This window comes from Callorhinus ursinus, unplaced genomic scaffold (genome assembly GCF_003265705.2).
Source record: "Callorhinus ursinus isolate GAN/ISIS: 27379988/994484 unplaced genomic scaffold, GSC_fseal_2.0 scaffold25, whole genome shotgun sequence".
Taxonomy (NCBI): Eukaryota; Metazoa; Chordata; class Mammalia; order Carnivora; family Otariidae; genus Callorhinus; species Callorhinus ursinus.
This window is the reverse complement of record NW_027397087.1, coordinates 11,636,431-11,664,042: the sequence shown is the minus strand read 5'-3', so window position 1 is coordinate 11,664,042 and position 27,612 is coordinate 11,636,431. Positions and strand designations below refer to the sequence as shown.

Below are 27,612 nucleotides of genomic sequence, written 5' to 3'. Positions count from 1 at the left end.
ATTCATAATAGCCAAAACAATACAAATGTCCATCAACCGATGAATAAACAAAATGTGGTATATCTATATAATGGAATATGACTTGGCCTTAAAAAAGAATGAAGTACTGATACATGCTACAATTGATGAAATTTAAAAATATTATTCTAAGCAAAAGAAGCCAGACACAAAAGACCACATATTGTATAGTTCCACATATATCAAATGCCCAGAATAGGCAAATCAACAGATTAAAAAGTAGATTAGTGTTTGCCAGGGGTTGGGAGGGGGAAGAAGGAGAAGTGTTTGCTAATGGGGACAGGATTTCTTGTTGGAACAATGAAAATGTACTGGAGTTAGCAGTGATAGATGCACAACTCTGGGAATATATGAAAAACCACTGACCTTGTACTCTTTAAAAGAGTGAACTTTATGCTCTGTGAATTATATCTCAACAAAGCTGTTATTTTTTTTTTTTTTAAGACTGGGGTGAAGGGCCCCTGGGTGGCTCAGTCGGTTAAGTGTCTGCCTTCAGCTCAGGACATGATCTTAGAGTCCTGGGATAGAGTCCCGCATCGGGTTCCCTGCTCAGCCGGGAGCCTGCTTCTCCCCCTCCCTCTGCCTGCCGCTCCCCCTGCTTGTGCTCTCTCTCTATCAAATAAACAGATAAATAAATAAAAGACTGGGGTAAGATTGGAACAGATGCGGTTGTTTTTCCATTAATAAAAGTTGCCTGCCATATACTCATGGTATCGAGACATGACCAGATAGCGATGACCTTTGCCTTTTAGTTTAAGTTTAGTTAGGACCTAAAAATGAATAGTGTTTACTTCTTTTAAGTTCCAGAAGGCTATCAGAAGATGGAAGTAAAGAAATAAGAAGATTCTTTTGGAGAAGACTCTGGATGTTTCTTCTTCAATATTCTTAAAGCCAGATGGGTTTGAGTGCTGACTTAAGCTGAGATTATTTTAAATACTTGGGGAAAAGCTGGATTTAACTTAGTAGGTGGTACTGTTTTGCAATTGTTGTCTCATAAAAGAACCTATCTCTGAGACATGCTGACAAGTAATGACCCAGATGTTGACAATAAAAGTCCTAAAAGGGTCTGTAAGAGGACTGTGCAGAAGCTGCCTTCATTAGATTTTGCAATTCAGTGGATATGAGGACTAAATTAGGGGGAGGAGGCAAAGATGTCTAGAGAGTTTCAAGCCTAAGTGATTAGAAAAGGATAGAACTCTTTCTAGGAGGAAGGGCTGGTGTGAGTTCCACTGGAGGCAGACTGAGTTTGAGGTGCTGAGAAAATCCCAGGGTAGAAACAGCATTTTTAGAGCTGGAAGTGACCACAGAGATTATCTAGTAACCAGTGCCTTTAATTTCAGATGAGAAATCCCAGGCTAAGTGAAGAGGAGTGACTTGCCCCACGTATAGCAGCAAATTGGTGTCAGAGCTCCTAGGCTAACATTCTGACCTGCAGGTACTTGACAATGTAGGTCAGGCACCCAGGACAGAAAGTGGTGCTAGAACTACTGGAAATCATCTGAATCGTGGGGAGAGTCAAAGTTATGTGAGAGGATTTCCAGAGACATAAAGGATGTTGAAATTAAAGACTGCAAGATAAACAGCAAAGACAGAGGTCCGATTATTCAACTCTGGGCTCCCAGAGCAGCACCTCCTTCACTGAGATTGACCGAGGACCTGTGTTGTGACAGGCACTGTGCTCAGGATACAGCGGCAGATAAAACAGGCTCCCTGCCCTTTTGGAGCCAATAGTCCTGCAAGAGACAAACAGAGAAGTAGGCAATTCCAGAGCAGTATGATAGGTCCTGAGCGTTAGGAGAACACAGTATTGTGGGAGCAAGCCAGTCCCATAGAATTTCAGGTCCAGAAACCGGATTTCATCAGTTTATCCAGAACTGACTAGGCAGGCAGGAAAGGGAGAACATTAAGAAGGGGAAGATACTTAGAGAGTAGGGACTGAGCTCCACATAACAAACTCACCAGACTCTGAAGGATAAGCTAGAATATTGATGTAGAAGTCTACAATGCGGGCTCCCCCTTTCCAGCTCTACCTTTCATTTATGCTCGGCCCAAGTGTGAAACCTTTCCCCATGTCAAGCTTTCCAGAAATGATAAGGTTGCTTAGTGAACTCAGAAGCCGGGGGAGGTGAATATTCTAGAAGGATATTCCATCAAAACCCATGAAATTATTCTTGTCCTCAATAGGTCTCACATTTTCAGGGACCAGAATATTCTGATTCCATCCTTAGCTAGAGCTGGATGACTAGAGTCTGACAAACTGTGCACTCTGGCTTCCTTTTTAAAAACTCCGTTTTGACGATCATACCTCTGTAAATGCAGTCTTTTAAATATTTATTCGCTTAATAGGCAATTCATTCAAATATTCAAAATTTAAAAGCACAATAGGATATGCAGCGAAAAATCTCCCTCTTGCCCCTGTCCTACAGTCACCCAGGTCCTTGCCCCAGGCACAACTTCTGTTATCACTGTCTTGTACATCCTTCCAGAGACCATTTATTAATGCAATTCAAATCCTACCTTTTTTTTTTAACTTAAAAAAAAAGCGGGGTTTTTGGTAGGGTTGGGCCTGGGTGGTTCAGTTGCTTGAGCATCTGGCTCTTTATTTCGGCTCAGGTCATGATCTCAGGGTCGTGAGGTGGAGACCTGCTGTTGGGTTCCACACTAGGCGTGGAGTCTGCTTAAGATTCTCTCTCTCCCTCTCCCCCCCCACCCCTCCCCTCTCTAAAAAAAGTCTTTCGAGTAATCTCTATACCTAATTTGGGGCTCAAACTCACAACCCCAAGATCAAGAGTCACATACTCTACTGACTGAGGCAGACAGGCGTCCCCAAATAATACTTTTTAAAAATTGCATCTTTATTTAATTACATTCTAGTCATGAGAATATACTGTAGTCACTCTGTTTGAACTTGAGTAATGACATTTTTCTGATTTAATTTGAGAGATATCCTGTCCCCTAAACTGTAAGTACAAATGTCTCTTAGAATGAGTGACTTCTGAAGATAGCTGATTTCATCCCATGCGTGTGTTACTAGTTTCACAGAGTGTCTGTATCTCTCTTTTTTTTGAAGATTTTATTTTATTTGTCAGAGAGAGAGACAGCACACAAGCAGGGCGAGCGGCAGGCAGAGGGAGAAGCAGGCTCCCCGCTGAGCAAGGACTGGATCCCAGGACCCCGGGATCATGACCTGAGCCGAAGGCAGATGCTCAACCGAGCCACCCAGGCACCCTGAGTATCTGTATCTCTTAAGTTCTAGGAACACATTACTATTGCTTCCTATGCAGAGATTCTGATGTCAACCATGACAGTGAAATAACGAATTCTTACGATAGGCTCTTTTGTTGTTCATTGGTGTTGACCCAAAGACTTTACTAGCTTTTGGGGTTTTTTAATCTCAGGACACATTTCACAAACTCTGTACTTTGTCGGGTGGAACCAGGTAGAGTTGAGCATGTCCCCAAAGCAACAGTGATGAGGGAGAATTAGAAAGTGGAATAATTTGCCATGCTTCTGATGAATTTTCTATTCCTTGTGCTTTTACCCCCACATGACCCTAAATTATGTCCCTAGATTAACCTACAAGAGTATACTACTATTAGACGTGAATAGTAGTGAATAATAATGGTTATGCATAACCATTAATTATGAGACCACCAAGATCCTAAAATTATTGGTTTGATCAAAGTTATTGGTGTTACACTAACCTATTGCCAGTGAGGGAGAACAAGGCAAGAGTCACAGTCTATTCCTCTTCTTCTGAAAAAAAGCAGTACAAAAACAAGGAGTTGCCAGGTATTACTGTCGACACTTTGCAGAGTTGGACAGACAGTATAAGACAAACCAGTAGGGAAGGTTTGTGCTTCCAACTGATGAAGTCAGTCTAAAAATTGTTACAGAATTGGGCGCCTGGGTGGCTCAGTTGGTTAAGCGACTGCCTTCAGCTCAGGTCATGATCCTGGAGTCCCGGGATCGAGTCCCACATCGGGCTCCCTGCGCAGCGGGGAGTCTGCTTCTCCCTCTGACCCTCTTCCCTCTCGTGCTCTCTATCTCTCATTCTCTCTCTCTCAAATAAATAAATAAAATCTTTAAAAAAAAATTGTTACAGAATTTTTTTCAAGAACAATACATATACCTTTTGGCTTTCGACTTGGAGGAAGCAAAGGTGCAACTGTCTTTGGTTGTCCCGAATCCGGGTTCATCCGACACCAACCACCTCCGCCATGCCGCCTAAGTTATACCCCAACGAGATCAAAGTCGTGTACCTGAGGTGCACCGGTGGCGAAGTCAGTGCTACATCTGCCCTGGCCCAGAAGATCAGCCCGCTGGGTTTGTCTCCAAAAAAGGTTGGTGATGACATCGCCAAGGTGACCGGTGACCGGAAGGGTCTAAGGATTACAGTGAAACTGACCATTCAGAACAGACAGGCCCAGATTGAAGTGGTACCTTCTGCCTCTGCCCTGATTTCTGTCTCTTGGTCGTCCCTTGACCAAGAGACAGAAAGAAGCAGAAAAACATTAAGCACAGTGGAAATGTTACCTTTGATGATATTGTCAATATTGCCCAACAGATGCGCCACCAATCTTTAGCCAGAGAACTCTCTCGAACCATTAAAAAGATCCTGGGGCCTGCCCAGTCAGCGGGCTGTAATGTTGATGGCCACCACCCTCATACATCATAGATGACATCAACAGTGGTGCAGTGGAATGCCCAGCTAGTTAACTACAAAGGAAAATATTTCAATAAAGGATCATTTGACAACCAAAAAAAAAAAAAAAGAAGAAGAAGAAGAACAATACATATATCCATACACAAGAAAGAAAAAGGGATTGAGGAAAGTGCTTTGATTTGCTTTTATAGCAGTAGGACTGGTTTGGGTGGCTCTATCCACCCTGGATTCCAGAAGATAAGGGTATGTTCTGTGGCTATAATATGAGCCTTTCTTTATGTAAAATTTAATGACACCCTCGCCTCATTATTTCCGGGCACTTCCAATTCTTACATCTGGAAAATTAAAAGTGTCTTTAATGAATGATATGAGGGTGTCCTCAGATCTCAGACAGAAATGGTACAGAGTAATGTCAATACCATTTGTTAGGTGAACTTACTGTATTCTTAAATTCCTTTATTGAGGATGAGTAGACCACCCTAAGTACATTAGAAAATTAGACCTTAGAGGTGGCTGCGTTTAATTCTTGGGAGAGGTACTTTATAAATTTTGAGAAATATTAGCCAAAGCCTTCACTAAACCCAGATGCCTTCATTAGAAAGGAGGAGGAATTTGATTCCAGGTCACAAAGCAAGTTAGTAGCAGAGCTAAGATATGGACCTAGACTTACTGACTCCTTTCACCCTATTATCACATTTGGAGGCCTCCTTATTGTTAGAGCTGGTAAAATATTACCTCGTCTTCATGTAGCTCTTAGTGCCACACCACATTCCGCATGTACAATCTCTCCTTTTGGCCCCTCAACGACCCTGTGTGCTAGGGACAATAAATGCAAGTGTTCTCTCTTTGAGGATAAGAAGGTTGCAACTCAAGAAGACACATAGTAGTCTATAATAGAGTCAAGACTAACACCCAGTTCTCCCAATTGCCTCTCCAGGGCTCTTTGTACCATGCCATTCTGCTTGTCTGGTGCTTTCTATCAGTGAACTTTGGAAAACAAGTTTGAGACACCAGAATTAAAACGCCATCTCATTAAAAATAAATAATTACATATTTTGTAGGTACAAAATGAAATATTAAAATCTCTCTGCTCCCTTTCCTCCGAGGTATTTAAACGTTAAACTGAGCTCTCTAGTTTTGCATTGTTCGGAAACTACAAATGTACCCTAATCAATTGAAATAAAATGTTAAATACATGAAATGGAAGGGAAGATGAGTCTGTAGTCGTCCCTTATTCCTGGCCCACTTCTGTCTCTATTGCCATGATTGAATTTCTCAAGCCAGGACACATGGCCAACGACTATTTGAAACGTCTAGCATTCCCCCAAACACCTACCAGGCTTGTGGGTGGAAAGTGCAGCACCCCGGAGGAGAGAGAACCTGAATTCCAGACTTAGGTTTCTCCAGTCTCAAACCCGGTGTTGCCTGAAGAAACCACTTAAACTTTAGGGGTTTCGTTCACTGCAAAATGAGGGAACTGAGTCAGTGTATACCGACGAATTTAACCCTGAGATTGTACTTAAGCCTTACCTATGTTATCCAACAATGCACATTTCCCGTACTATTAAGTTTCCTTCGTCAGAAGTCGCGTGCTTTCCCCCTCCCCTGAAGCACTGGTACCTCCTGCGGCGGACGGGGGCTGGGCTTGGTAGCCGAAGCCAGTCGGCGGACCGACAAGCTAAAAAAAAGGCAAACACCGGAGGCTGGACCCGGAGCCACCCGCAGTCTCCTAAAGATTGCTAATTCGGGGCTGCGGGGCGCGCTGGCCTGCGCTCCCCCAGCCCCGCCACCTGTTCCCAGCAGCCAATGGGGCGCGCGGGAGGCGGCGGGGCGGGGCGAGACTACAAAAGGCCGGGGGCCGCGCGCCGTGACACTGCTGCTGGCGCGCTCTCGGGAGGCTCGGACGGACGCGGCCGAGCACCGGGAGCATTCCGCTCGTGGACAAGCCGGGCGCGGGGCGATGCTGCGGGTGCGGTGTCTGCGCGGCGGGAGCCGCGGCGCCGAGGCGGTGCACTACATCGGCTCTCGGGTGCGTGCGCGCGCCGCCCGCCTCGGCCGTCGGCCGCGTGCGTCCCCCTCGCCTTCCCTGGCTTTCCCCAGCCAGCATTGCATGACAGTGTCCCTCTGGTTCCCCTTGGAAGCTCAGCTTCAAGAGCCTTTGCTGGCTGCCGGGAGCTCGGCGCTTCCCAGGGAAGCGGGACGTGCACTGGGGCCACACCCCGTGGGTACAGTAGCTCTCTGCGCGTCTCGGGTCTCGGTGGCCGTCATTGCAGGAGGCGCCGCCCTCCCAGTCGGACCCCGATTCGCTCCAAGAGGCTTCCGGCCCGGGGTGAGGGTGTGGGGGCGAAGAGTGACACTTCTTAATACAAGGATGGAATTATTGGGGTTCAGCGCAGGGGGTGGGCATAGAGTTGGGGAGCCTTCGGGGACATGCGTGTGGTGCGGATGGACAGAAGAGGAGGCAAAGTGGGAATCTGGGATGGAGAGGGAGCAGGCAGGCCCACTCCAAGAGTAACATGGAGTACTGAGTCGAGAGAGGAGTTGGAGCGAGTTCAGGCCGTACCCAGACTTTCTGCCGGGTTCCCCCCACCCCCACCGCCGCTTGCCGGGTTTGTAAGCGTGCGCCTGCAGACCCTCCCTTAGCTCCTGGGACAGGAATAGCAGGGCAGTTTGGCTCCCTCCCGGCAACTGCTTCCAGAACAGCTGTCCCTCTCCCTCTTGCTTTGGTCCCCACCCTGGCTCCCCTCCTGCCTCCTTCGTAAGGCATTTAACAGCGTAGGAGAGAGATTGGGCGCGGGGGTGCGGTGTGGGGTGTGGGTGGTGTTTGAGGTTTGCCCCATGGGTGAGGGACTCTCCCTATTGTAGATTTTATAGGCCCTGGATTTTCAAAGGGCTGTTTTGAAGTCCTCTTTCCCGGCTGTTTAAATTTGGGTTAATTCTGTCTTGGCTAGGATACTATGGACCATCTGTGAATTGGAGCCGTTGGCACTTGGTCACTCTCAGAACTGAAGTGCCAAAGAGTGGGAAGTGTGTGTTAGCACTGCAAAATTTTTAGTTTGAAGCTGATTATTCTGAAAGATAAGGTTCTTCACATATGCTTCTACATTTTAATTTGGACAAAAAAAAGTCTAATTTTGGTGACTTTTAATACTGAAGGGGGAAAGGAGCCTTCTTCCTCCAGCTGGACTTGGCAGGCAGATATGGAGCAGCTTTCTGTGGTTTTCTAGGAATGGGGGATCCATCATCTACAGAAGGGTTGCTTAAAGCTTGATTAAAACTTAATTGCAGTAAACCATTCTGAGATATAAATGGGGGTGGTCACTGGGGATAAAATCCTCTGAGGGGCTTTAGAAAGTTATGCCAATTAACAAATAAACAGATAATTTATAAAAAACAAGAAGGCAAAACTATAGCCCCACCGCCCACCTATATGGTAACTAACATCTTGATTTACATTCTCCTAAAGGATTTTAAATGTCTATGTTATACTGGGTTTCATTCTACCTCCTCTTCCCCGAAAGTACTATATCGGACTCTGCAATAATCTTTTCTTTGTTCTTGGAAGCTTGGAAGAACCTTAACAGGATGGGTGCAGCGAACTTTCCAGAGCACCCAGGCAGCTACTGCTTCCTCCCGGAATTCCTGTGCAGCTGATGATAAGGCCACTGATCCTCTGCCCAAGGACTGCCCTGTCTCCTCTTACAACGAATGGGACCCCTTAGAGGAAGTGATAGTGGGCAGAGCAGAAAATGCCTGTGTTCCACCGTTTACCGTGGAGGTGAAGGTAAAGCAAGGGAATTCACATGTCTGAAGGGGGTTCATGCCTCACCTTCTGCAGGCTGGCTTATGCTCCCACTGTCCTCTATAACTGCTTTCACTGTAGCTTACTCCAGACCTCTGAAATCCCGTGGTGATTTTAATTATCTTAGCTGAAATTTCTGTGGGGTTTTATTTTTTTTAAGATTTTATTTATTTATTTGACAGACTGAGAGAGCGTGCACAAGCAGGGGAAGCTGCAGAGAGGGAGAAGCAGGCTCCCCACTGAGCAGGGAGCCCGAGGTGGAGCTCCATCCCAGGACCCCAGGATCATGACCTGAGCTAAAGGCAGATGCTTCACCCACTGAGCCACCCAGGCGTCCCTGGTGTTTTATACTATTTACACAAATAACTCTTTCCTCCAGATTCTGACAGACCTCATCTGGGGATGTTAGTTCTTTCACCATTGCTCACATCTTCCTTCCCTGTAATGTTAGGGTTGAGCAGAATTTCACTCTGGCCCTCTTTCCTTAGCTCTTCTCATAGCTTCGGGTCCCACCTCCACTCTGGTCCAGATCTTTCTCCAGATCAACATGTTAAACTCCTTGCTGGGTATTACCGTAGGACCTCAAGCCTGGCACATCTTGAGTTTAGCTGTCAGCCACTCTGCTATACTGGACCCTTCTGCAGTCCTTCCTTTCCAATTTTGGCGTTCCTATTTATTAGAGCTGAAACATCAAGGAGTCATCTTTGATTTCTCCTTCAGTCAATCCTCCACGATCTAACAAGTCCTTTGTCAAAAGCAACCTTGCCTCCATCCCTCTGCTGCTGCCTTAGGTCAAGATCCTATCCACTGCCTGGACTATCACAGCTTACCCTCATTTGTTCTTCTCTCCAAACCACCTTCTAGCTTCTGTGAGAGTGCTTTTTTTTTAAATTTTATTATTTTTTAATATTTTATTTATTTATTTGACAGAGAGAGAGACAGCGAGAGAGGGAACACAAGCGGGGGAGTGGGAGAGGAAGAAGCAGGTTTCCTGCAGAGCAGGGAGCTGGACACAGACACGGGGCTCAATCTCAGGACCCTGGGACCATGACCGGAGCCAAAGGCAGACAGCTTAACGACTGAGCCACCCAGGTGCCCCGAGAGTGCTTTTTTTTAAACCAAAATTGGATCACGTTGCTCATCCTGCTCCTCTCATGCCTCTATTTCCCAATCTTCCACATGTCCCCTCCCCCCGCCACTACCTCAGATAAAGTTCTCACAGTATTTCAAGATCATTCATAATCTGGCTCTTGTCTGCCTTTCCAGGACTCCCCATTTCAATCATTGGTTCATCTTAGAGGTGTGTTAGTATGGCTGGTTAGCAGCTGTCCATTCCTATTTGGGTCCCTCTCAACTCTACGGTTTCACCTTGGTTTTCAGCAGACTTTATAGGATAACCCTCTAAGCAGCCAAACTAGACTACTCACTGTTCCCCAAACAACCCTCATGTCTGTGCTCCCACTCAGGACTCCTTCCACCTATGTTCCTGTACCTCTCTTGTCTGTAGTTTAAACCTCCCTTCTTACTACCACAGAGGTCTGATGGTCCCTTCCCCAAAACCTTCCAGGGTTTCCCTGGCAACAAGTAATATCTCTCTTCTAAAAACTCCTAGTGTTATCTTTCATATTCCTAAGACTGGGCCTCAGTGGATTGGTGTTCAGGTTCAGAAGGAAGTGTCATCCACATTGCAGACACAGCCTGAGCTTCCATTAATAATGGGTTAGAAATATATCTTCATTGTACTTAAATTATTCCTGAATATTTACATTGTTATTTATAACATGGATTAAGGAAATAAGTTCTATTACATCATTCCCATCATCATCAGAAATGCTGCCTACCTTGTACCCGGGCTCCAGAGGTATCAGCACAAAAGACCTTGCTTTCTGTTCAGAGAAATAAGATCTTCGTCTAGAAACAAAGACTAAAGCTAAGTATCTTATGCCAACCACCTGGCCATTGAACTGAATGCCAAAAGAGTAAAGGAAAAAGCAATGACCAAATGCGGGAGAGTTAGGAAGTCTTCTTGAAGAAAATGACTCTTTAATTAGACCTCGAAGGCAGGGTAAGAGAAAAAGTCGTAACTTCTAATTGTTCTGAAACTACCTCTGGTTCTGATATTTGATGTTCGATGAACAGATTAATTTATGTATCGTCCACGTGTTTTAAAAAGACATGATCTTTTTTAAGTCTTTTCTTGAAAAGAAGTCCCATCCCTAACCATTTTAATTGGGTGGAATTCAATTTCAAATTCAAGCAATAGCTTATCCTTTTACTTGTCTATAAAATTGTTGACTTTTGTACTGTGTAATCTTACGGAAACAGACATGATTCTCAGACACGATTTTGAGTTCTCTGTCATTTGTGGAAAGTGTACCGGGCTGAAGTCAGGAGACCAGGACTGAATTATGTATTTGATTAAGAAGCTTGATGCTAGTCTTCGCTAAGTAGCTCTTTGACCTTGTGCAAGATTCCACAAATTTCTGGGCCTCAATAAAGTGAAGATATTAAGAGGCTTGCTCTCTACCTAACAAGATTAAAGATGAAGGTAAAAGGTTATATGCTAAGTATTTCAAGGGACAGAACCACACTTCGGTTACTGTTGTATGGATCTAGATTTATATTACAAAAGTACATTGGGAGTGCAATGATTGTAGATACTACTAGTACTAGCAGTATTGATTTCATTCATTTTTCTGGTTATTTCTGCTTTATGCCACATGCTAAACTAGGTAATGAGAGAGAGAAAAGTAAAGGCATGCATGGCCCCCAGAAGGCAAGGCCTTACTAATAGAGGAAAATGATACAGATGTGTTAATCAGCTGGGGAACAATGAAAGATAAAATAATGTATTAAACTGCTTATGGGCAATTAGAGCATAAGATTGGTTGGAAGATATAAAGGCTAGAGAAATTTTATGGGAGTAGGGACGGTGGTTGTCAGGAAGCAGTTTTTAAAAGCTATGTAGCTTTTTATTCTGTAAAACGTAATGAATACTTTCCACCAAATATGTGCTTTTTGTTTTGCTTTTATCTTTAAAATAAAGCTCTTAAGAAAGGACCTTTTGTAAGATACAAAGTCACCCAAGGTTAATGTACTATAAGCTTGAAGCTGGATAAGTAAGTTTCTATTTATATTTCATAGCCTTCCAAAGACAGTATTTAAAATTCATTTGGCAGCCCCACCACCACCCCGAGGGGTTTTAAACTCTGAAAGACTATAAAGTTTCTAGGAATGCAGCCACATCTCTGCAACAGATTATTAAAAACATCCTATGCTAAGCATTTAGTGTAATGTTTTTTATCTTGCAGATACTTGGTAAATAATTGCTAACTCATTTAGCAGGGTTACAAAGGAAGTGTAAATAATTTCTAACTATGTCTTGGAAAATGTAACGTGCCTTGATCATTTGGACTTTGTTCAACCTTAGCCAGACAGGGTATGAGTTACACAAGGAAACTCACACTTGTTCAAATAGCTTTTTTTCCCCCAGCAAAGCTTAGTTCATATTTACCAAGGCAAGCTTCATTCTGCATAGTTACACAGAATACTTTGGAATGTGTCTGGCAAGACAGCATGGCTATGCATCTGCTGGAACAAGTTTTAAAGTTTCAAAGGCTTCTTGTCCTTTAGCGGACTTTAAGCGATGTGCCTGGCATGAGAAGGAGGAAGCAATGAATGGAGGAGCAGTACCACGATGTGTCTGAGAGGAATATTAAGACTCATTATTATCCTCTCCTCCTGGGGGCTGCTGCTGGACTTCCTAGGGGTAGAAAACAGTGGAATGCTTTTGTTTTTAAAAAGAGTAGATTGATCTTAAAAACTACGTAAATTAATACTGATAATTTGAGACTGATGATATTTGTCACAGGCCAGAAATTGAGCCTGCTGTTTTCCTGTAGATCTTCAAAAGTAAAGCAACTAACCAATAATGTAGACAGGGATCAGCAAACTTACTTCTGCCAGATAATAAACATTTCAGGCTTTGCAGACCTTAAGTCTCTGTCACAACCACTCACCTCTTGACTCTGCCACTGTAGTGCAAAAGCAACTGCAGACAATATGTAAATGAATGTGTCTGTGTTCCCATAAAACTTGTATTTAGTAAGAAAAAAAAAAAATCTAGCCATGGACTTTAGTTTGCCAACCCCTGTTTTAGAGCCTCACTGTCATCCTCCATGTTTGTTAAAGACATGTTTTTCAGATTCTTATTCCTTCACCTGCAGGCTCAGCTCCAGCCTTACTGGTGCGAACCTAGGTACTGAACTAACAAGAGGCAGGTCTGCCTCCGTATATTTGAATTTATCAGACTGAGGTGGAAATGGAAGTAGAGACAGAAAACCTGGACAAGACGTCGTCTTTGACATTACTGGGCTAGACATCTAGACACACTCTATCTCATTACCCAGTTCCCTTCTTCACAGCCCTTAACCACTATCTGAAATTGTCTGATTTGTGATGGAAACCTTATCTGACATGATCGGGACTGGTAGTCAGTTAATCGATGATATAAGGAAGTATTTTTTTTTAAATACCTGCTTTAAATATTTTTTAAACTTAAAATATATAGATGTATATCACTTTGCCAGTCTTTTGATGAAAGTCCAAGGTTTTTTCCTACCGTTTGGATCTTCTGATTGGAATTCTGCCTCATCTATCTTGATAAATTACATCCATATATATAGTCTACATTTCCCAATGTATTTCTGTAAATTGAGAACTTAGGCACATGCAAAACAATCTGAATGAAGAATCCTTCTACATTTTTATATTTTTGAAAACCAATATTTTACAGTTGTTTTGCCTGCCCTATTTCAACATTTTTAGCAAATTGAGCCTTTTTAAAGCATTTAATTGGTTTTCATTCAGTTGTCTTTTAAAATACATATCACCCTTGGACACTTTCTAAATGTTAAGCTTTTTTTTCAGCTGCCGAAAGTGTGTGAATTCACTTATTGGATCACTTCCTTTGATGACAAAAGGACTTGAAGCAGTATGAAAACTTGGAAGGACTGGGGAGGGGAGGCATGTCTTGCAGGGAAGGCGAGGAAGTACCAGAGGCCGACTTGCACTGCTGCATAATTTTGCCAAGTGCTAATTCTGTTGAATGAGAAAATCAATAATGGATTTTTAAGAGCAACAAAGAATGTTTGAGAATATGTCCCTAATTTTAAGGGGGCAGTGTCCTATTTTCCTATAGATTATCTTGCGGTGCTGTTTTCTAGACAGAATTCTGGGATGCATGGGTAGGTAGCACATGGTTTTATCTAAGTACAGATGTGCTTTTATCCTCTTATGCCCTTTCTTTGTTCTCTTATTTGATTTCGTTGAGACTATCTAACAGAGTACCTATGTCCTGTTTTGTCTATGAAGCTTTGTCTATGAAGGACCAGTAAAAACTGGTCCAAGAAGACTCCAAGCCCATCTGAAGGCAGATATGCTGTGAACGGCAAGGCAGAAGATCCCAGGCAAAGGGAGCAAAAGGTCTCAAAACCTCAAGAAAACTTAGAATTCTTCATTCAACAAATACTGACTGTCTTCTCAGAGAGGCAACATGCTTGGTGCTGGGGATCAACACTAGACAAGACATAGTCTTAGGCTCATTTCCATTAAATTATACAAATCAGGAGCACCTGGGTGGCTCAGTCAGTTAAGTGGTTAAGCATCTGCCTTCAGCTCAGGTCATGCATCGGGTTCCCTGCTCAGTGGGAAGCCAGCTTCTCCCTCTCCTCCCTGCTCGTGCGCACTCTCTCTCTCTCAAATAAATAAAAATTAAAAAGAAAAAAGAAGTTATACAAATCATTGTTCACTGCCTAGGACCTTATCATGAGTTGTATTTTTCTCCAATTAAGTATTTCGCTTACTTTCTCCTGGTTCTAGGCCAACACATATGAAAAGTACTGGTCATTTTACCAGAAGCACGGAGGCCATTATTTTCCCAAAGATCATTTGAAAAAGGCTGTTGCTGAAATTGAAGAGATGTGCAATATTTTAAAAATGGAAGGAGTAACAGTGAGGAGACCTGACCCCATTGACTGGTCGTTGAAGTATAAAACTCCTGATTTTGAGTCTACGGGTAAGTGATGTTGGATACCTAAACTGCTAGTGTCTTAATTTTTAATATCTTTCTTAATGTGTAAGGAGAAAGTTCAAATAATCTGTCAGAGATTACTTTGTTTTAATAATCCTTCAAAACTGTAAAGATTACTTAGGAACAGACTGGTTCTTTTTGATATGATTAAGATGTTAAGATGTCCATATTCTAAACTCCATTATAAATCAGAATCTTCTTCAAAGAAGCAGTTTTTCTAAACCTTATGATCATTTCCTTTCATAAAACAGTGGATTCCATGTCATTTTCCTCAGGTATAGAAGTTAAGAGGGGAACAGAAACATTCCCATTTTAGTTTTAACTGACATTGCTACAGGATTGTTCTTGTGCCTGAATTCAGTGTTCTAATTTACAGTTCTGGAAATGATCCTTGGCCCAATTTTTATCTTGTGCTACTGATATTCCCTGAAAAACTCTGTTTTTTTATGTAGCAAGAAAGGAGCTTACAAAACATGAAAACTTGGTGGTTCTAGATCTCTTTGAACAAGGACCTTATTGCTTCATTTCTTTTCTTCCTCTTTCTTCCTTCCTTCCTTCCTTCCTTCCTTCCTTCCTTCCTTCCTTCCTTCCTTCCTTCCTTTCTTTCCCCTTCCCTCCCTCCCTCCCTCCTTCCTTCCTTCTCTTTGCCATCCCCACACAGAATACTCATGCTAATAATCTAGTATGTATCACTCCATCTTTTTCCATTTGCATATAAATGTACGTATACACATTCCTATAGGTTTTCTGCAATTTTTTTTAACCAAAACCTGGGATCCTATTATATAGACTCTTCTGTCTTGGAAATTAGCATTGCTGAGGTTGTTGTGGAACTTTTTGGTCTGATAGGTTTATATGGTGCGATGCCTCGAGACATCCTGATTGTTGTGGGAAACGAGATTATCGAGGCTCCGATGGCGTGGCGCGCCCGCTTCTTTGAGTACCGTGCATACCGGTCAATTATCAAAGACTACTTCCATCGTGGCGCCAAGTGGACAACGGCTCCCAAGCCAACAATGGGTGATAAGCTTTATGACCAGGTAAGACCTTAATTATGGGTGAGCTTATTAGTAATTTTTCTCAATAATCCAGAGAATGACATAGAGATTCTCTGATACCTTATATTTAGTATGCATTTGAGAAACTGAGAACATCACCTTCATTCAAAAAAAAAAAAAACAGATTGTTTTATGATGAAAATAGAGTAAACGACATTTGTGATGATAAGAGTAATAGTAGTAATAGCTAACACTTATCTGGTGCTTACCATGTGCTAGGTCTTGAGCTAAGTGCTTTTATACATCGTCAGTCCTGCTTATTCTTCACAAAATCCTCTGAGGGAGGAGCATCCGTGTTCCCTTACTGGGAGGAAAACTTTCCTAAAGGCACATAGCTATTCATTGGTAGAAACAGAAAAGTCACTCAACTGAACTCCCTTCTTTTCTTCTAGAGAAACAATGTGGTCTACAGGCCAAATTCACAGTAGAAGGAAGTATATATTCCTTCTTAGGCCACTTATTATTTAATCATTTATAGATAGAATCAAAAGATCAAAATTTTTTCTAGGGGTTTAAAGACAGAAATAAGTAATGAATTCATTCCACCACACCAAATCAATTTTGGCAAGGGATGCATGGCATCTCATTTTATGGTATGAGTTAGGCTTAGGACCAAATTCCTTTTTTAAAAGAACAGAATGACTTCATCCTGTTGACTTTCAGTATTGTAGCTAGCTACATAAATCAATATATGGGTCATGAATATTTTCAGAATTATTAATATCGCTGTACCATTTCCTTCCTAGTATCAAGAAATTGCTGTCATGCCTAGTTTTTGGTTTTTGGTTTTTGTTGTCAGTTTATTTTGATTTAGTTAGCATGGGCCTACATCTTCCCCATGCATGTTTTAGTCTAAAACGGGGTAGTACTATTTTGGGAAATGATGATGTTGAATTAATTCTCTTAGTAATGAATGCCCCATAAATAATTTCCTTTGTATGTATTCATTCTTGTTCCAATTAGAATTACCCTATCCATTCTGTAGAAGACAGACACAGATTGGCTGCTCAGGGAAAATTTGTGACGACTGAGTTCGAGCCATGCTTTGATGCTGCTGACTTCATTAGAGCTGGAAGAGATATTTTTGCACAGAGAAGCCAGGTCAATAAAAGCTGCCTCTTAAATTCCACACTTTATTATTATATTTTTTATTTATTATTTACTTGTACATTATTGTATTTATTTATTTTATGAAAATATTTTCATCCTGACTATTTTTAGTTATCTAAACATAGAACCAAATCTTTATAGAATTTCGTCCTCCTTTCATTTTCAGGTTACAAACTATCTGGGCATTGAATGGATGCGGAGGCATCTTGCGCCAGACTACAGAGTGCATATCATCTCCTTTAAAGATCCCAATCCAATGCATATTGATGCCACCTTCAATATCATTGGACCTGGTCTTGTGCTTTCCAACCCTGACCGACCATGTCATCAGGTAAGGGAGCTCTTAAGACTCTGGAGAAGCAATAGAGTCTAGCCACTGAAGTAATTACCATGTTTATTTTAAGCACTTCCATGGTTCCTAATGGTTCTAGATGACAAATTCAGCAGTGCTCAACATTATGATAATCAAACATTGGATTGCTTATGGTGGATTTACTACAAGGTGTCCAGAACTCACAAATGTACATTGTAGCCATGATAATTAGTATAGTGTCATCAGACTTTGACTTTCCTTGCTTGCTGCTTTCAAAGCCTCCAGTTTGTGTGTCTGTGTGTGTTTTTATCGAACAGAGTATATTATCCCATAGCTTGCAGCCAAGATCCCACAGCAGCTGAATTGCAGAAAGAATGATCCTTACATGGCTGGGCAATGCTCCTGGGTAGTGGGTGTCTTCCTCCCTCTCCGGGGGGTCAGGACCCCTTTGGCCAGCCCCAGCCTGCAAGGAGGAGCAGAGCCACTGCACTGCAGCTAGTCTGTCCCTATCACCTGCAGCTTCCTACCTCTGTTCCTTCCCTCCTACTTCCAGTTGGGTGGTGAGTGATTCCGTGTTATTTGGTAAGCTGCAGTACTCCTTTTAAAAATGACTATTTTACCATGTCACTGTTCATTTCTATCCCGTACATTTATACCTAATGACCAAGATTACCTGTTTCATTTTAACATAATTTATTGATAAACTGAGTATATGAACATAGGGATGGCTGGATGGTAATAGGTAAGGACAATTATGGTTCTTTGGGAATACACCCTTAACATCTATCCTTATGCTGTGGTAGAGATGCAAAGTGATGGACTATGAAGTGGATGGACTATGGGTTTAACACGTCACATTTTTGTTTCCTTAATAGCTAAATAGGAAATATTTTCCTTTTCTTTAATGCGAATTTGTCAAGGAAAGTATCTTCTGTATTTTAAGATCTCTGAAACCTAAATAAAACATGAGAATATTTTTAAAAGCTTTAACATTTCTGTTACTTTTTTAAAATTTTAACCTGGTAATATGGGGATTTTATGTACATTTCTAATTTGGATTCAGACAAAACCATTTCAAATGTTTGGAAATTTAATTTTTTTATTTTGGCAGTTGAGAAGTCAGTGTCTCAAAAAGAATTATTAATCATAAGAGCTATCAGAGACTAAATATGATAATAATAGCATATATAGATTTAAGCTTCCTTGGAGTTTGTTTTTTGGTTTTTTGTTTGTTTTTGTCTTGCAGATTGATCTTTTCAAGAAAGCGGGATGGACCATAGTTACTCCTCCAATACCAGTCATCCCAGATGGTATGTTTACTATTATATACTTATAGCCTAAAATGAGTACTCCAGTGACTGAAGATCTTGCATCTATAGACAGCAGCCCAAATTTTAGCACTTTAGAGAAAATGTTTCCCCAGGAAGGAGTAAACTAGCACTTGGGCCTGTAGGTACAAGAACAAGGCTGGGACTTATGTTTGCAACCTCTACTTCCATAGACAATGAAAGAGAGAAGATGGGAAAAATCAGTATAAAGCAACATCACAAAGCAAGAAATGACTTTTTAAAGAAAACAAGGTGAAATCCGAATGTGTAATGGGTATAGATTGAGTCCTAACATTTATAAATTGTCTTAAGATTAAAATAAAATTCCACAGGGAAAGTGAACTACTGAAAGAATGGAAGTGTCACTTTAATATTCTTCACTTTGGAACTCTTGCTTTAAACAAAAATGATAGTGGACATGATTTAACTGTTGTTACCATTTTTAGATCACCCACTCTGGATGTCATCCAAATGGCTTTCTATGAATGTCTTAATGCTAGATGAAAAGCGTGTCATGGTGGATGCCAATGAAGTCCCAATTCAAAAGATGTTTGAAAAACTGGGTATGTACAAAAACGAAATGTGGTGTCATGCATGAAAGTATTAAACCAGAAGAACTAAAGAAATTACCTGCTAGGTCTGATGTATGCTTTATCTAATTCAATTTGTTCCTTTTAGAGGTACCACATTATTTCGTAGATGCACAATATTTTTATTGTTAACAATCATAATCCCAAAGGGTTGGAGATGCATTCCAGGTTCCTCAGACACTCCCTTAGCAATAAGTATATCAATCTTCTGTGACTTATCTAACCTCTTGGTGCCCACGTATGAAGAACTACCCCCTTTGTAGACGAGCATAGAGATTATTCAGTCCTTCCGCAAATAAGAAATTGAATTGTTGAGGGTCCTTTAAAAGTCATTTAACTGTCTTACATATTTTAAGGGACATCTAAGGGTACAGATACAGAAGTGACTTATGTGTGTGGTAAGCACAATGAACCAAGTAATGAAATGCAGTAGTCAGTGAGAGTAAATCATTCAGTTTTGAACTAAGAACTGGTTTTTACTCGCGTGGGAATTTGCTTATCCTGATATTCAAAATTTAAAATAGTTATTCTGACAGTATTGAGAAAAGTGTTGAAAGAAAGGATTTTCATATGGCTGGGACATAGACTACAGAAGTATGTATGTTCATCACTCTTCACATACTTGATATATCCTAAGTGTCAAATAAAGCCAGGCAGTATATACTTGTTGAAAGTGAGTCAAGTTTTGATTCATGTCTTATATTTCAGGTATACTACCCAGAAGAAATGATTTGCCCCTTTGACACATCCCTCTTTAATGTGGTGTCAGTTGAAAAGGATTGGCCTGTCAGTTTTAGACTGAGCCCAATCTAATGATTTGATCTCTAATGCTATGCCACTTTTTTCCTGACTTCCTTGAAACAGCCCAACTGCTTGAGTTCAGTTTCTTTGTCCATTAAGATTTTATTGTTTCTCAACTTAAAATATTATTAAGAACCAGATATGTGATTCATAATATTATTTTATAATTGTAGACACAGGGAACTTGTTAAAGCAAACTTTATCAAGCAACTGGAACCTTTCCAATTCAGGATTAAAATGGCTCTAGCCATCTGAATAAGACAGATACATCTGTCTACCAGGAAACATACTTGTGTTTAAAAGTCCACTCTTTATCCCAAGCCCACTCCTTACACCTTCTACACTGTATTCTTACTTCCCCAAGCCCTGCTCAGTCTCACTTTCCTGGGAAAGTCCTTTCTGATGGCCCCTGCTGCCTCCCCTCCCCGACTACTCCAGTGGAAGCTTTAGTGGCTCTATAGCTGTATTTCCCCTTAAAATAATGCATTCCCTAAGGGAGGAAGGTAGATCTTCTTTTTAAAATCCTGTTATGCTGAACACAATAGATTTCTTTCTAAATACAGTTGGTTCACTGGGCCATGCACATCATCACAAGCACATCAGTACAAAATGATGCCAGATTAAACTACTCGTCTGAATGGATTTAGTACCTGAATGAGCATACAACCCAGCATATTAAAATACAAGCTCCATTCCGTTGTTTTCTTAAGGTGGTAAAGTTAATCCCGTCAGACACATCCACTCATCCAGCCCGTTGACTTGTGCATTGTCAGCAAAACAAAATAGACTTCACAGTTTCTGCTGACTTTCTGGTGAAGACTTTATATTAGCAGTGGAATAGGTTAGATAAAATACAATTGGTGACAGTACAGTTGAAAGACTGTTTGGGGTTCAGGTAGACTTGAGGATTACAGACACAGGATTCCTACCCATCTTTGGGCTTACTTCCTATAGGAGAATCTCCCTGGGAGTCCATCCAGCTGACTACATGTCTCTCTTTTGATGCAGGTATCAGTACCATCAAGGTTAATATCCGTAATGCCAATTCCCTGGGAGGAGGCTTCCACTGCTGGACCTGTGATGTCCGGCGCCGAGGCACCCTGCAGTCCTACTTTGACTGACCGGGCCTGATGGCGCTGGTGGCTTGGCCTCCAAGAAATCTAGGAAGCTTAGGGATAAGGTTCGCTCTCCCACTTGAAGAAGTGCATGAACTGTAGTGCTTTAAACAATCATATCCTTAACAGGGGTCTTAAGCCTGGTTTATTTTTATTACTTTTCTTTGATGTAAGGAAATAACTTGTGCTAGGTATTACTGTCTCCTCCTAAATTCATTTACTATTTGTCTTCAAGTGTAAACATTTGGTGAATGTGTACCAACAAAAGTTAGTTGTTTGAGTAACTTGGCCACTAATATTTAACCGTCTACCTCTGTTTTTAATTTTCTTTCCAAAAGGCAGCCTGAAATGTTGGTCCCTAATCTTCATTATTTTTTCCTTTTTTCTAAGACTTGTGAATGTTTGTATCACTTCTTTTTTCTAAATGAGAGAAAGATTTAAAATGTACACAGATCTTAAGCAGAACCAGATAATTGTCTCTTTTTCTAATGAGGAATTTTGGTAATTTTTAATTTTTTGTCTTTAAAAAATAATCTAGACTATGCAAACATTTTAAGTGAATTTTCCATAAATGTTTTTAGTATTCTTATTTCAACATTGGTGACACTTGCTACTAAAAACCTTTTCATACAACTTACCTCATTTCAAGTGATTTAGTTTTCTTTTTTCTCTGTCCAAATTTTACAGAAGTATTTAGTGCAATAGGTTATAACTATCAGTTCCAATCCTAAATTTTGATGTCCAGTATCTAATGGATATATTGCATCTTTGATAATCTAAGCTTGGTTTACAGATGTGCAAATTATTTAAAGCACAGACCTTAAAAGCATTAAAAAAAACTAATGGAGGTAAAACCTACATGCAATGTGAAATAATTTTAATGTTGGATTGTACATGTATTTTTATTCTAATAAACTTTTATGTTACAGAATGGATTTCATGAGAGTTTGGTCCAATTATTTTAAGCATAAGTAAATTATAAGAATGTAGCGCTAGGGACAGAATTCTAATGCTCTGAAATAATATATTCATCCCTAGTAAATAATTTAAACATAATACTTGTATTCAGAAATGTTTAGCAGAGTCATATTTTATTAGTTTTTTTTAAGATTTATTTTATTTATTTGAGAAAGAGAGAGAGCACATGGGGGAGGGGCAGAGGGAGAGCAAGAGCGAGAATCCTCAAGCAGACTCCACGCTGAGCACACAGAGCCTGACTCAGGGATAAATCCCACGACCCTGAGATCATGAGCTGAGCTGAAACCAAGGGGCGGACACCTAACTGACTGAGCCACCCAGGCACCCCCAAATTTTATTAAGTAATTCATTCAAAAATATCTGAATGTCTTTTATATATAAATATATATAATGTCTTTTATATATAAATATAAGGGGCTAATCCTAGGCCCCAGAAAAGAAAGAGAGTCTCTGTTCTCAAGATGCTGTTTGGACTCATGAAAAATCTGGGAGAGGGGGACATAGGGCGGGGAAGACGTGCTCTGAAATGAGCCATAGGTTCACCCTATGCCCGTGCCCGTGCCAACACCTTTAGCTCCATTGTATTCTGATGTTCTTTTTCACCCACCACAGGAACACCTATCAGTTCTACACTGAGGCTAAGTCCTGCTCAAGAAGTCCAGAGTCATGTGGACTGGTACACACTTGGGGTGTATATTCCCAGGTCTAAATACTGCTCAGCAGTTCTATTACAAACCCCTCCACATTATCCCCAGGGCCTATTCCAAACCTTCACTATGTTGTGTTACCTGATCTGATTGTTTCATTTTTCACAGAGAAAATAAAGGCAGTCCAGTGTCAGCTCCCTCAGCTTTTCTGCTCCAATCCCCTGCAGATTTGTCTGCATCTGCATTCTCTGGTTGAAGTCCTTTCTCTCCTCGCCTTTATAGCTAAGCTTCTAGAGAAAAGTCAGGCTTCATCCCATCACGTGTCTTTACTTCTCGACCCTCTACAAAGAGACACTTCTCTCACTGCTACAGAAAATGAGGTAAACCTTCTGAGCAGGCCTAACCCATACACCTATCTTTGATTCTAATCTTTCCCTCAAGAACTTGCTGTATCAATTATCATCATCCTTGTGACCCTTCTGTGTGTGTGTGTGCATGTTATTTTTTCCCCTTAGCAAATAGTCACACTTAAAATAATTTCAAAATAAAAACTATTCTTCTGGCAACTTGAGTTTCCTTTAGAGCTAAGCTTCTAGAAAGAATACAGATATCTACTATCTCCACTTTTTCACCTTTCATTTACTCCTCAATCTCCTGCCGATTCCTACCTTATCACCTCAATGTACTAATATCCCTGATCTGACCTCTCCAGTGCTATTCCTAGTGGGTATTAGTCAGGCCTTACTGACCATTCCTTTCAATGTCTCTCCTCATATGGATTTTTGTGATACTACTTTCTCTCTCTAACTATAAATAAAATCTTTAAAAAAATAAAGCTCATAAATCTGATCACTACAGTGTGTTAACTTGTTTCTACATAGGAATACCACCCAATAGTGCAGGAGAATGTAAAAATACACTACCACGGATTTTTTTTTGGCCAACTTTTGGATACATAGGATCCTTTTTTTTTCTTTTTTTGAGAAATTGGAATAATATAAAAAATACACTATTTTAAACTGCACTAATGGTAACAGTTAAATGAGGTTTGATTGCTAAAGACTCACCAGACTCAAAATTACAATGCATAAAATCTATAATTTACTGCAAGAAAAGGATACAGGATACAATATAGCAACAGCATTAAAGTAAGGACATGCATCACAGCCAAAGGCTACCTCAGAGCAAAGGGTTCAGGGCAGCCAAGTCCAAGCTCCACTTGTAATCCCTCTGTAAGGGGCCATCTACACACACTTTCTCTCAGATCAGGAACCACCAATGTGGACTTGGACCATCTCAGAACCAAGAAGCTCAAGATGGAGTCATGACCGGGGTTTCTCAGCCCCTGTTGGTCATGTGGGCACATACTTGTTATGTAACTACCTCCAATGATAGGACCCTCTGGGTGTCTCAGACCAGGTGTAAATCATCGATATCACTGTTACCAATAAACAATGCCAACAGCTTGCCCTGAAACTCTTCCCATCTATGGTTACAAAGCAGCACTAATCATCTGTAGACTTTATGCCTTGACCAGATGTCAGGGTTATGTGGGTACATTTCTTATTTTAGTAAAGCAGTTCAGGCCAATTTTAGTCCTGCAGGAATTAACCCTCACAGTACAGTCTATCCCCCTGATCCATGCTCAGGGTTTTTTTGTTTTTTTTTTTTTAATTTATTTATTTGAGAGAGAAAGAGAGAGTGTGTGCATGTGAGTGGGGAAGGGGCAGGGGGAGAGAGAGAATCTCAAGCACACTCCCCACTGAGCGCAGAGTTGACATGGGGCTCGATCCCACGACCCTGAGATCATGACCTGAGCCAAAACCAAGAGTCTGATGCTCAACCAACTATGCCACCCAGGTGCCCCAATAAGGCAACTTTTATTATGAGTTTCAGCTTCAGCAGGGGCCACATAACAGTAAGCAAATTCTTCTCAGAAAGCTCCATAGTCAATCCTACAGGAAAAGAGGCTACTTGCTTATGAACATAAGTTTCTCCCATGGCAACTCTTAGTAGCATGCTCCATTTCCATATTAGGATGGGCATTGTCCTCCATGTTGGAGTGCTTTTCTGACGTTACCCATGACATGCTGGGTATTTCAGGTCTTAACATAATCTTATATCCTTCAGTTTTTGGAGCTATTTCATAAATGGTCAGTAACAAGCCTATAACTGTCTTCTAGAAGGAGTATACTGGAGAATTGCAATTGGTGCTTTTCTAGTTCAAAAGCCCAGAAGTGACCATTGATCAGTGGCCAAGGACTTTTGCCAGAGACTCCAGTTGACATGAGTGTGGGCAGAACACTTCTAATTTAATCTCATCTTTAGGATCAGATGGTCCTAATGGCATAATTTTAGTTACAGCTTTCTGCAGTTCTAAGAAGCCTTGTTGCTGTTCAGAGCCTAAATCAAATGCCTCTTCCCAGGTAATTTTAGATTTAAGTTAATAGTATCTATCCCTAAGTGAAGGATATGATTTTTCTAAAAGCCAAATAGGCCTACCACGTGTTGAGCTTCTAGTTTAGTCTGGGAGGTGGGAAGCAATGACATATTCCTCGTTGTCTGTGGTAGGCCACAGGTTGCTCCAGCTCGTGCAATCCCCCCAAATTTTACTGTCTGTGTGGGACCCTGGATTTTTTTGAAGTTAAACTGATCATCCCCAATCAGTCATATCATTTATGACCTTCGTAAGGTTGCTTTTAGCTTAATCCTCAGTTTCTAAGATAATCATAATATCCCCAAAAGAGTGTACTGAAATGTTGTCCAGTTGTATTAGATCTCGGTCCCACCTGACCAGATTGACAGTACATGGAAGAGTTCAACATCCCTGAGGGGATCCCATATATGTGTGTTATAGACCATAACATGTGAATACAGATTGTTTTCCCTCTCCTTGGAGACTGATAATAAGAACAACATATTTTCTGTGGGGTTCTGTGGGGTGAATTGGCTCACTTCTCATTGTCTATCTCTGTAGACACTCAGGCTCTGCTTCCTGCACCCTGCTATTGGATCAGATATCATTCCCCCATCAACTGTCCTGTCTCTCAAAAATGTGTGGACAGCTCTCATTTACTATTTTCTCTTTTCCCTTCTCTTCATTCTGGTGAGTTTTGATCTTGTTATTCTGCAACTATCATTTTAGGGCAGTTTCAAGGGGAAAGTGAAGATAAATGTTTGTGTTTAATCCACTCCAGTCCCGAATTATGTGGAAGTCTTTAGACCATTAATCCTAAATTGCATGATAAAGGAGGAAATTGAGGGAGTACCCCCAAAATCTTTATGAGATTTTATAGGAAGTTGGGGGGGACCCACAGCTTTGTCTCTTCAGATTTCTAGGATGTAAAAATCCCAAGGCTGGGAGTACAGTGAGGTAAGTGAAGTACTCACCTTGGACACAAAATTCAGGGGGCCCCAAAACTTACTAATCCATATAAATAATACTTCAATGCAGTATTATTAAAATTCATTAATAAAATAATGAAAAATCCATGATGAACAAAATATCAAATTTTAAAATAAAGATAGGATCAGTATTACTGATGCTTCTTTTGCCTCAACTCCCATGTGGCTCAGCATGATACTGGTTATACACTAGGAATTAAGGTGAAGTAGAAGTAAACCAGCCCTTGCACTGTCTTCAGCCCGGCTTCCAATCATCTGTAGCCCAGAAAGCTCTTCAGATTTTCTGTAGCTCAGAAAATCTCGAGCCTCCTAATGGATTAAGATGGTACTTGATTGCTAGTACTCTGAGATGCATGAAAAAAAGCAATCAGAATTTTTTTGAAGAAATATAACATCCATTTGGCTTCAAATTATTTCTAAAAATAAAATTTCACAAAGTCCCACATACATCCAAAAATAGATGCAGGAGGAGAAAAGACCTCTTAAGCAAACAACATTCAATAGAAACATATCCACAGGGACTCCTGATTATCAGATTGTCAGACATAGACTATAAAGTATCCTCCCACACAGAAACCCCATAGCCATTAGCAGTCACTCCCCATTTCCCTTCCAAGCCCCAGGCCATTACTAATCCACTTTCTGTCTCTAGAGATTTGTCTACTCTGGATATTTCACGTAAATGGAAGCATACACTATGTGATCTTTGTAATGGGCTTCTTTCACTTAGCAAAATGTTTTCAAGATCATACACTTTGTAGCACATATCAGTACTTCATTCTTTTTATAGCTAAGTAAAACTCCACTGTATGGATATTCCACATTTTATTTGTCCATTTCTACTTTTCTGGCAATTATGAATAATGCTGCTATGAACATCTGTGTACAAGTTTTTGTGAGGATATATTCATTTCCTTTGGGAATAGGGTTGGAATTCCTGGGTCATGTGGTCACTTCAAGTATGACTTACAGAAAAAAAAATCACACTAAGAAAACTAATAAGAATGAAAATAAGCTCACTAATATACCAAATCAGTGTATAATTTGTGTGATTCATTTGTACAATCATTTATAGGATTGTATTATGGTTTAAAAAAAAAAACGAAGGGGCACCCGGGTGGCTCAGTCGGTTAAGCATCTGCTTTTGGCTGGGGTCATGATCCCAGGCTCCTGGGATCAAGTCCTGTATGGGGCTCACTGCTCAGCAAAGAGGCCTGCTTCTCCCTTTCCCTCTGCTGCTCGCCCTGCTTGTGCTCTCTCTCTCTCTCTGTCAAATAAAAAAATAAAATCTTTTTAAAAAAGACAATGATCTAAGGGAAAAAGTGGCTCCCATGTGAAGACAGACTAAGTAAGTTAGAACCCAGCAGAGGAGAAGGAAAGCTGAGGAAGTTACAAAATTAAAATTATTCAAGTTCTAAAATCTTTTTTTTTTTTAAGATTTTATTTATTTATTTGACAGAGAAAGACACAGCGAGGGAGGAAACACAAGCAGGGGGAGTGGGAGAGGGAGAAGCAGGCTTCCCACTGAGCAGGGAGCCCGATGCGGGGCTCGATGCGGGGCCCGATCCCAGGACTCTGGGATCATGACCTGAGCCAAAGGCAGACGCTTAATGGCTGAGCCACCCAGGTGCCCCTCAAGTTCTAAAATCTTAATCAACTGGTTAACTTCTGATTTATTTAACAATTTTCA

At 41.0% G+C, this 27,612-nt stretch overlaps 1 protein-coding gene across 3 annotated transcripts; it reads left to right on the top strand.

Annotated features, from left to right (window-relative positions):
- Positions 1 to 6,549: 6,549 nt before the first annotated feature.
- Positions 6,550 to 21,827, top strand: GATM (glycine amidinotransferase). 3 transcript variants are annotated; one of them, XM_025884368.2, is made up of 9 exons: positions 6,550 to 6,713; positions 8,250 to 8,468; positions 14,367 to 14,562; positions 15,427 to 15,617; positions 16,599 to 16,736; positions 16,912 to 17,076; positions 18,305 to 18,368; positions 18,833 to 18,949; positions 20,786 to 21,827. In XM_025884368.2, exons 1-9 carry the CDS (start codon positions 6,645 to 6,647, stop codon positions 20,896 to 20,898), a joined length of 1,272 nt encoding a protein of 423 aa, XP_025740153.1. In that variant the 5' UTR covers positions 6,550 to 6,644; the 3' UTR covers positions 20,899 to 21,827. The 3 variants fall into 3 exon arrangements, with proteins under 3 accessions (XP_025740153.1, XP_073733043.1, XP_025740154.1); XM_073876942.1 differs by lacking the exon at positions 6,550 to 6,713 and adding an exon at positions 6,867 to 7,013; XM_025884369.2 differs by lacking the exons at positions 6,550 to 6,713; positions 8,250 to 8,468 and adding an exon at positions 10,861 to 11,034.
- Positions 21,828 to 27,612: the final 5,785 nt, after the last annotated feature.